Below are 11259 nucleotides of genomic sequence, written 5' to 3'. Positions count from 1 at the left end.
ACACATAGGTGCGGGCCATAAAAAGGTACAGTATAAGTTTGGGGTGTTGGCCTTTGTAAATAAAGGCAGCTTTCTTTACAAAAAAATATTTATCGAGCTGCCAAGGCAGCGTTGCAGTTATTTAGTCACTGACTAAAAATATCAGTATTTATAGAAACTTATAAATAAATAGCGACTTCATGGACCTCCCCGCCCCCACCCCCCTCCATCCACACCATTTTTGAGACTTAGTGTAGAATTATGTACAACATAAAGTGGTGTTCAAATAACTGGAATAAAGAAAAAGAAGGCAACACGTAAAACCAGGACAATACGTTTAAGGTTAATGTGACATAGTTTTGTTTCAAGTTTGAGGCAAGTTGGTTAAAAAATAAAAGAACAGCTCTCGTTCTGTCCTCTGGGTGTTTTGTTTGTGTGGAAAACTGCACCGTGGAAATGCTAAATCTCAAAATGCTATCGTACAACTATGACAAAAGAAGCATTTATGAATTTAGTACATTTTTAACACTAAAATGTCTACATGAAATTCCTAATAGAACCCCGTAGCCTCCAATTACTCTGAGAAAGTGACTGTACTTGTTTTCTTCTCTGTTTTTTGCAGTTTTACAACAAAATGTGACTTGTGAAGATTTAGCCAAGCAACAAAACGTTCAACAATCTAATCAGGCACTGATATGAACTACGTTTTGAGTTGTTCTACTCATGTACAAACTTAAGAAACTTAAAAATGAGAAATTTGCTTTTACTGACGATATGTTTGAGTGGGCACAAAATAATCTGTTCAACTGGGGATATGTGAATACTCACACACTGTGTCATTTTGTTGGTGCTGACATAAACTCTAAGTAGGCACATTTAATTCAGTACCCAGCTATCTTCTTGTGTATGTCTTAATACTAAGGCCTTATCGCAGCAGAACCTGGTCTGCTAGTAGTGTCGATAGCCCGCACTCACTTGACCCATGTGCCCTGTGCGAGGCATTAAAAGCTGACTTTATAATTCACTCAGCAGCCAAATAAATGCTTAAAAATTGCAATGTTTGATCACAGTAAAACTCAGCCGTGAGAAGAAAAATAAATACACAGAGAAACTGAAAGCAAAGCCAGCATAATCCCCTAAAAAAGGAATATTGTGGGCGGAAAATGTTCCCCTGCGCTTTCTGTCCCCCCAAAATCCACTTTTTCTTTTGATTTCAACATCTTCCGCGAGAGATGGAGAACACTCACCCCCCTGTCATCTGCAACAAACACCTCAAATAAATAAAGATAAACAGTGCCACGACCTCCTGTCCAGCTGGAGGCCTTGCTGCTACCTGATACGACCATTGGCACGAGGTGCTCCCAGCTGAGATTTGGGGTCTGGGCTCATGGAGCTCCACGGGCTCTTGGGGCACGCCTGCATGACAGGACAGGCCGTAGGGCCCACAGCACAGACGTCAGCTGCCTCCCACAACTCGCCCACCAGGCTGTCTATCCAACGCTCGAGCTCAGGGCCGGTCAGGGCCGCGTTCCTCTTGGCCTGCTCCACGTAACTCAGACTGACAGGGATGTTGAGCACCGGGTTGAGGCCGTGGAAACTCTGCTCCATGTAGCTATTCTTAGCTGGCCCATTGTGGAGCTTCAGAGTATCCTCTGGAGGTTTGTGGGAAGCAAGAAAGAGAGAGCAGACAAAGAAGTTATAGACAGTGAACAAAAAAGGTGGTAGTCAGTGGTCAAAAATGCAGATTGGATTGCAGAAGGGGGAAAAAGTTGGGCATGGAGAAAAGGGGGAAAAGGGAAAAAGTACAATATCAAAGAAGTGAACGTGACTTTCTTTCTTATTATCTTAAAAGTGTAAATTGGATGCTTGCATTGATTTTTTTTTTTTTTTTACAACTGGACCCTCTAAATCTTCTCTTTTGATGTGGTTTGTTAGGCTACTGCAGTGCTGACTTTCTGGAAACAGTGAGAAATATTCAAGACATGAAGTCATCCTTTCTTCCCATGACGGTTATGCGCTGAAGGAAGATGGTAAACATAGACAGAACTTCTCCTTAAAACACCCTCTCCACCCTGAGCTCCAGTGAAGCTTTAAATTCCTCACTGCCACTCTAACTGGGGTGCTAGCCATCCCTTCTAACACAAGCTTCCTCTCATCCAGATGTTAGCAGACTTCAGCACTTTTTGCACACTGATGACAGAAAGATGCAGTCTGACATGGCAGTGGCCAACCAATGCCAGCCAGCTTTGTGGCAGCAGCGTGTAGTATGAAGTCATGCATCTGTGTAGAGTTTTTGTATATGCATGCGTCTGCTGCTCGCTCTCTTTGCGCATGGAAGGCCACATCGTAAAGTTTGACTGGCACACCATTTAGGAGGGAAACCTGATGTCAGCCATGGCAATAAATTATATGTGGACTCATGAAATAGCTAATAACCAAAGAACACATTACAACACACATCAAGAAAAACAAAAACAAGATTATTACATAATAACTATAAATTAAACACAAACATTATTAACTTAGCGGGTCTAATAATTATGTAGCCTTACGTTATAAATTTTAAAGACAACTTTATTTTCCGTCAGCCACTTCGGGTGATGCATCAGTTAAAGACAAACGTCCGGATCCAAAGTAAGCTAAAGAGATGCCCCACATCGCTCCCCACGTCCAACACTAACTAATAATATTTCATATTTACAGCATATTGATGCACTGAATTTCTGCTTGCAGTTTCACAGCTGACATGTTTATCTGTAGCAGACTCGATGTAAACACATGACCTTGTAGTACCATATCACCCCATTAGAGCACTTTGCTCTCGCACTGCAGGCGTACTTGTTGTTCCTAGAGTATTTAAAAGTAGAATGGGAGGCAGAGCCTTCAGTTTTCAGGCCCCTCTTCTGTGGAACCAGCTTCCAGTTTGAATTGAGCAGACAGACACTATCTCTACTTTTAAGATTAGGCTTAAAACTTTCCTTTTTGCTAAAGCATATAGTTAGGGCTGGACCAGGTGACCCTGAATCCTCCCTCAGTTATGCTGCAATAGGTGTAGGCTGCTGGGAGATTCCCATGATGCATTGAGTTTTTCCTTTTCAGTCACCTTTCTCACTCACTATGTGTTAATAGACCTCTCTGCATTGAATCGTACTTGTTATTAACCTCTGTCTCTCTTCCACAGCATGTCTTTATCCTGTTTTCCTTCTCTCTCCCCAACCAGTCATAGCAGATGGCCCCGCCCCTCCCTGAGCCTGGTTCTGCTGGAGGTTTCTTCTTGTTAAAAGGGAGTTTTTCCTTCCCACTGTCGCCAAAGTGCTTGCTCATAGGGGGTCATATGATTGTTGGGTTTTTCTCTGTATGTATTATTGTAGGGTCTACCTTATAATATAAAGCACCTCGAGGCGACTGTTGTGATTTGGCGCTGTATAAATAAAATTGAATTGAATTGAATGTTGTATAAGAGGAAATGAGAATGTAAGTGAAGTGATTCAAAAATGTCAGCTTTACCACAATCTTTATATTAATCTTTAGTCTGCTACAAATTACAGTAAAAGTTACAGTAAGCTGTGTCCTGCCACAAAGTACGGCTATAGCAGAAAAATTAAAGCAGCTTTTCTTTGATGTCCATGGATATTTTACTTTAAACCAAAATTTTCATGGTTCCCCGCTTTAAAGTATCTAATCAGAGTTTAAAAAGTGCTCGATCCTTCTGAGGGAGCTCTTTCAGCTCCCAGCCCAACTTAATGTGTATAGCTGGCTTGCAATATTAGACACATTTATTCAAGTGCAAGTGTAATCTTTGTATCGTACTGAATATTTCTGCTTCACTGCATTGACTGTATATTTTACTTTTTACTATCTTACACTTACCTGATAGCTGGAATCAATGGTTACTTTATTACCGAATCCTATATTTAAGTTTTAATAAGCTAAATGTATTGAAAAAAACAAAAACCTAAAAACCTGTGTTGACCATTAACATAGCTTTGTCTGTTCTGTTTCATGTCTCACTTATAATAGATTCTTAAAATAAGTGCTTTTAAAAATAGAAACAGAAACTGCAGATTTAGAAAAAATATTAAATAGATTTTTTTAGGTTAAAAATACAACAAATACAATGTTTCAATGTTACTTTAAGGAAAGAAAAAAAAAAATTCAAAATACCTGGGAGCATTGTGGTATTTACTATTTCTTGATGCACTGTAACAGAGGTTCAGTGTGTAACTGTAAGAAGGCCCTTTGTTTTGGACAAAAAGACTGAGCTCACGCAGCAGCCCTTTCTATCCATACATCAGTAGAAACATAACTGCATAATGCACAGTGATTTAAAAAAAACATCTAACCGTGATATTTATAATATCACCATTTTTTATTAATATTCCTCTTATTCTTGTAGCCAGTGTGCCACAGAGATTCAGGTGAAAAATAAAAAATGCCATGTGCTGTTCCCCTTTATCATTAAAAAGCTCAGTGAAATTATTAAACAGTGAAAGACATGATTATGCCAAAGCTGGCGTCTCAGCTCTCATGTGACTTTCAAAGCAACTTGGCTGCTTATGGATTACAAGACTGCAGTGCTGCCCCTTATCCATGCTGACTGATTGATTTAATTGTGTCACTGTTTTCGGAGGGCTAAGTGCACTGTTGTTTAACACTCTGCTTAGTATGTATGAGCAGCTCGCTGGGTTATTAGGGTTGACTTGATGACAAATAACCAGGGTCTACCGAGGCCCAGAGGCTTGATTAGAAAGGGCATCGCTGCAAATGCAAGGCTGTGTGCATTTGTGTGCGTGCCTGTGCAGACATTTCGAAACACCTAAATCAGCAATCGCTTCTTTTAGACGTGACCTGTTGTGTAAAGAGTGCGATATAAAACTGATCCCATTCAGTCCTTTGAGCTGATATTGTCATGTGGGAATCACTGCAGAAATTTAAAAAAAGGACACTTAAGAAAATTCATGAAGACTGATTTTTATCAAAGTGATCTCATCAGTTCTGCTTGATTATTATTATTATTTTAAAAGCACAATGAGCTTCGTGGACCATATTCTTAAAGCCAGCTTATATCAGCTGATTTCTACACTTTCACGCATCCAATTGGCAGATCTCATGTAAGGCTGCCTATTAACCTTGCTTTAATCTGCCTGTGATTGTTCCACATGTATAAGCCCCTTTACAAGCCACTTCCACAGCAATTCTGCCTGTCGTACTGCGTATGACTCAATCTGTTGTGACTGATGCCTGCTTTGTTCGGTATGAACATGTTGCTTCTGGTCTCTTCACCTCTGGCCTTCCATGGATGCATAAATAAGTGTAAGGAGGTTCCACAAAAGAGCCAAACTCCTGACTAAAATTGGACTTTTAGGGCTCTCTGAGACTCGGTATGTCGACTTCATAAACTGTTCATCGCCAAGCAACTACAGATGTCCTTTGAAACATAAAGTAAAGTATGACAGTATAATGACAGAAAACCCAGAAAACACACCACAAAATTACTACCCAAGTCTTTTTTATGACACGGTTTCACAAAGACTCAATATTATATGCATCACAAACTGTGGTGCTGTATTGAATTGCACTTTCAAGGTCCATAAAGTAATTGCAGAGCTTCCACTAAACCTCCACGAGCAGAGAAATGTTTGACATTTAGAAAAACACCCTTTGTATTTTTTTTTTGATGAATGGTCATCTTTTGTTGAGGAATAGCACATCAGTGCAATATGCTTAGTAAGGCTACTTTTGAAAATAACACAATCAATAGTAATTTTATGCTAAAGCTGAAACAAATGGCAAGTGCTACTTATACATGAGCCTTCTACCACAGAGACAACTTGAATCTCTTTCTCACCTTGTCGTATGGGCTGGTGTTTGTTATAAGCCAACGGGGCAATGAGGAAGCGCATCTCCGCTACAGGACTCCAGTGATGCAGGATGCGGACGTTCCACACACCGGGCCGCAGAGGCTGGTTGAGCGGTGGGCGATAGTGGGTAAACTCGGCGCTTGCATCAATCAAAATGTCATAAGTGGCTGCGATGACGTTGGTAGGGTCGATCCACACAACCGTGACGGTGACATTCGGCCCTTTAACCCACTTCTGCATGCCCACCGTCTCATCCATGGGACCCATTAGGCCGCCAAAGTTTCTGAAAATGCGTTCTTTGGCATCCCATTCTGTCCCAATCTGCCCCAGAAGAGAAAGAATAGGCACGTGAGTTGGTGATAGGCTGGGGTGAGAACAAAGACGAGCAGAGAGATTACAGCAAAAACGCACAGGAGCTGCTGCAACACATTAAAAACATTTAAGTGGGGGAAATGGTTTGTTATTCATAAAAATGCAAAAGGCAACGACCTTTTTCAACTTTTCTGGACAGTTTAAAATATTGCAGGGAGTAAAGTGCAGCCTCTCACTGCAGGTGTGAGGCTGCAGCGAGGTAACCAACTCCCTTTCATAGTGCTCCTGTGCTGTTTTGCAGTAATGACACACCATCACTGTTGCTCACAGAATGATGAAAAAGCTAATTACAGATTGAGTCTTTATTTAAAAAACAAAACATTTTGATTTAATGGCCACCGAATTCTGTAACCTGTTGTCAATATATCAACTAGTTGAGTGATATCTCAACTATGTTATCATAGGGAGTCATTTTAAGTATGCATTTTTTATTTAAAAGCCCTGCACTTCAGCCCTACTCTCAACACAGCTGTTATATACTATTTTAATCTGCAAAAGCTGACAAGTCTGATTCTTCTGACAAGCACTTTTAAGTAAATTTGGCTACAGTTTTGCTATTATGACTGACTCTATGAGGCTAAGGAGTCATGCTGAAAAAAGATATCTCAAAGGGGTGAAAACCAAACGCACTCCCGTTTCACACAAAGACAAAATCAGAAGGCAGTGAACACCAACACCAGTGTGAACACTATTTGTCTCAAACAGAAACAACAGTGGAGATTATTAAAACCCTAAATAAGTAAAAAATCTCAAATAGAGGAAGACACAGATTATATGCAGAGACAGGGAACTGCAGCTTTTTGACGGATAAAAAAAGCATCTAGGGAGAAAAGCTCAATAAAAACTGGGTTTCAATGCTTCCACAAAATCAGAGAAAGCGCTTTTCTTTGCGTGAATTTTGAGATGAATAAATTTAACAAACTGTAGAAGTAAGTCAAATATATCTTTGGCGAGTTAGGAGACATACAGTGCCTCTGGCTGCAGAAGCTGCCAGCCTGCAAAACACTGGAGGGCTGCCAATGGAACAATGAGCCACTTTAAGATTATAATGTCCTCTAAGCTTACATAATTAACATTTAGAATACACATGTTTGCAGGTTATTGGTTATGTCTTTCTAACTTATATTTTGCCAAAAGTCCCGCTACAAAACATCCCGCAATAAGAAAGAACAAACGAGATCCAGCGGTAAGACAGACAAATCATAACAATAGGAACACAATTACAGTAATTGTGTTTAATATCTTTGCTGTGGTCAACTTAAAAAAGTCATCTAAATTGCAAAACTGTGAGACAGAGTGATAGAGAGGGAGGCGCACACACACACACACACACACACACACACACACACACACACACACACAGGCTCTGACAATAAAAGATGTCTAGGGTGTTTGCAGAAATGTGAGAGGGATGGCGGCTTTAAGAAGCGCTCATCCTTACAATAGTAGCTGATTAACACAGCCTCACCCAGCCGGACGATCAATGCCTGACTGGAATTGACTCTGCATTAGGTCCTCTGAGAACTGCGATTACCATGTACAGTATAAATAGACACCACTTGCATAAATGAGACACGCACAGAAACAGTGTGTGTTTTGTCATCAGTTAAAACACACCTCACTTTCCTCTCAATTATTGGACTGACCTCTGCCATATCTGCCCCTTGGACCTTGCCCCTTAAATTACTAATCAGCTCTCTTGTCCTGCACCTCTGTAGCTCATTACTTTATTCAATACTGATTCGCTAATGCACACTAACGCTCATATGGCTAGCAACACTCTCCTTCAAGGCCCCAGGAGGAAGTTAAAAGGAGCAGTTGGAGAGAAATAACACCGTTTTCCACTACCAGGAAACTTGCAGATGGCTGTCTAAACTGAGCTGTAAGAAGAAGATTGTGACAGTGTTCACGTGCCTAGAGGGGAACCCTCTGAGACCTGCTTCTAGTTCTTGCAGTTTATTGAGCATCTACTATGCGCAATATAAAATATGCACATCTGCATTCCAAGTTGCATTTTTTTCTAAGCCGTTTCAGGTCAGACGAGTGGGCAGTCTCCTTCCACAGACTTCTGTACCAAGTTAATAAGATGCACAGGCAACTTGCCTGACTGCTGTCTGGCCTCATGACCAAAGGTCAGGGTCTATCCTGGTTACAACAGAAATACTGGACAGAAGGCCATTTTTACCACAAAAGTGTAAAAAAAAAAAAAAAGTATTGAGATGTAACTTTAACACGTACCACCCACAAAAACAGTTTTGCAATCCAAACAAACTCTTCTAGGAGGACGAATACACCCTAACGCATCACAAAAACTGCTCAGTAACACAAACAAGGCCTCACGGCCTTCAAACTCCCCAGATATTAATCCAATACAGCATCAGTTGGATGTGCCGGAACATGGACGATCCTTTGCCAACATCCCGAGGCCAGACACCACACTACAAGCCAGAACTACTTAACATTAGGCTTGTTTTAATGTTGTGACTGCTTGGTGTATAAACTGATCTGCTGTTTATTTATACAGAACACTTGAGGTCTTTTTGCAAAGACATGGCAGTGTTTTAACAATAGCAAAAGTTGGCTGGAACATTTTAACTACATTCATTTTATTGTTTTAAAGACTGCAATTATTGTTTTCAACTATTTCTCTCCTGGTGATGACGTTCAAGGTATATCTGTGGATAAGAGATGGAACCAGTACCAGAAAACTCTTCCTTCGAGTATGAAAGTAGGTCGAACAGGGATTAACTTCCTGCCTACTTCAGCCTATAGCTTACGATGACCTCCACACTCAACCTGTCCCTTGGTGCTCCTACCCTATAAGCTTTGGCTTAAGACCAACACTCAATCAAGGCTTATGAGTGCTAACCAAGTCAGGGGCTCACGACCTTCTTTCGCTTATAGCTGTACTTAGAAGAACACGCTTAGGTGGAACAAATGCTGATCTGGCAACCTCATTGTGGCTCTACGCTCTTTGTCCAATTACTACATTTTTCTACCAGTCTGTTCACTCACACTTTCCACCCAATTGGACCATTTATTCAGATTTTCCGCTCTTAACCAGCAATTACTAACAGCCTCTGCTACGTTTGAAACATTTAGCCCTCATTTATCGTCTGCTGTTGACCTGACAAAAAACAAAAATAAAAAAACTTGATAATAACCTGGATTACTTTTCCCAAATTCATTGTTCACCATTATTACCTGTATTACTTGTTTCATGCTCTGTACCTGACTTAACAGAACGCATAAAACACTCTATTTCATAATCCAGCTACAGTTCATTTTTTCTCTGTGACCCAGTAACCCTGTAAACCTCTTCTCCATGTCATCGGGCAGTCGGTGCCTATAGTTTGACACTTCCATTAAATAAGTCTGGTCAGTTTTATCAAGCAAGGTCATGGACAGTCCCACTCTACATCTGGCCCTGCTTAAAAACATAGGGCACAAATGCCCCTCGAGGCTGCATTTGCAGGCTTATTAGGGACACTTTTTGGAGTGGTAATCAAATACAGGTGTCTACTAGCAGCACCAGAGGACTCTCCGGGGGCACACATTACGCTACCGAGGCAAGATGGAAGGACCCTAATAAACATGCACAGTGATGCAATGAGTAGAAAACAAGAGAAAACAAGACAATTTCTGTTATAAAAGCACAAACTGGAGTTATTCTTGGACATGTTTTTCTGGAGCTAAACGTTTCTAGACGTTATCCAAAAAAAGAAAAATGCAAACATCTGACACGAATGGGACAATAAATGATTTGTGCTATTGTGAGAATAGTCCATGTACCAGTCCAGTAAATTTAAAGGTAGTTACATCATTGTCCAAATTTCATGTGTGGAAGAAAAAGCAGAGTGGGATGAGGCCGGATGAAACCCACGCAAACAAAGGAAGCACATGCAAACTCCACACCAGATGTCCACCTTCTTGCTGTGGACATCTGGACAAGCTGCCAGTCTATTGCAGGAGTGACACAGACATCTGTCCACTCACATCTACAATGAGTTTAAAGTCTATCAGCTAACTAAACACCTACATGTCTTTGGGACGTAACGGGAATAATGGAGAGAATGGGAAGCGCTCCACAAAGAAAGGTCCCAGCTGTTTCAAGCTAAAATGCTCAAAAATGCATACACTTTGTCAGAAGCATTACTCTTGCTTTTCTACATTGTATTCTGTTACATTACATCATAATATGTTGCTACTCTTTTTTCCTCCCATGTATGTCCACATAAATTATCTAGACTGTGGTGGAATGAGGACGTAATCTTCAGTTAAAGTTAGTCATGGTGCTGTAGGATTTATGCACAGCTTAAAATGCCTCTCAATGTCAAATCTGACTTGAGGTGAAATACTGGTTTTTAATGTGCAGGTTTTAAGCGGTCCTGTACTAAAGTGCTGTAAAAAAGGCCTATAAAGGCAGCAACAGGGGAGTGAAAAGACATATCTGTCTTTCTTTATATCCAAAGGAGGACAAGGAAACCATTGTTAAGCCAACCATATGGTTTATCTAGCAAACCCCAGTATATAGCTATAGCATAATGGTCCATATCTACAAATTTGAGAAAAGGCAGTGCGCTGCTGCAGCTACGCCGTGCTGTCGTCTTGTATTTTGAATGACAGATGGACAAACTGATTGACTGACAGCCACTACACAGTGCTAGACAGAGAATGTTTTCTCAGGCTGAGCATTCAGATAAAAGCCACAGCTCACATCACTTCTCTGTCACTCACGGTTTCATAGGTTAGACAGACAAACAGGGCTTAGCAAGAGGGAGCCACACGTCGGCCGGGCGTCTGCATCCCTTCGTGTTCAGAATGAGAGCGCCGCAAAAGGTCGAACGTGGTCAAAGTGTATCCAGGTGCACGAGCATTGTCCGCGGGCACAAACAAATTTGTTCGCAAATTTGTTGACATGTCTGCCTCCTACTAAAGCTCTGCACGATAAAAGCAGAGAAAAAGGTCAATTTGCATTCACTCAGTTAATTTTGTCCTTTTTAAAAAGACACTCTGTGGCTGTCACATCACAGCCGAGCGGCTGTAT

The 11259-nt window shown here is 40.9% G+C and overlaps 1 protein-coding gene across 1 annotated transcript in view; it reads right to left on the bottom strand.

The window, feature by feature from the left end:
• Window positions 1-205: 205 nt before the first annotated feature.
• Window positions 206-11259, bottom strand: part of xylt1 (xylosyltransferase I) — a 78252-nt gene continuing 67198 nt past the window's right edge. The window contains exons 10-11 of the mRNA XM_086296714.1: window positions 5828-6161; window positions 206-1631 (exon numbers count right to left, since the gene is read on the bottom strand). Of these exons, the coding sequence (XP_086152840.1) occupies window positions 1309-1631; window positions 5828-6161 (657 nt within the window). The 3' untranslated portion in view covers window positions 206-1308. The remainder of the gene's footprint in view (window positions 1632-5827; window positions 6162-11259) is intronic.

Source organism: Aulonocara sp. 'chitande type north' Nkhata Bay, linkage group LG6 (assembly GCF_057382095.1).
Source record: "Aulonocara sp. 'chitande type north' Nkhata Bay isolate Kocher_YH1m ecotype deep benthic linkage group LG6, A_spYH_male_GT1.1, whole genome shotgun sequence".
In the NCBI taxonomy this organism is placed as follows: Eukaryota; Metazoa; Chordata; class Actinopteri; order Cichliformes; family Cichlidae; genus Aulonocara; species Aulonocara sp. 'chitande type north' Nkhata Bay.
The sequence above is the reverse complement of the archived record's forward strand: the minus strand, read 5'-3'. Positions and strand labels throughout refer to the sequence as shown.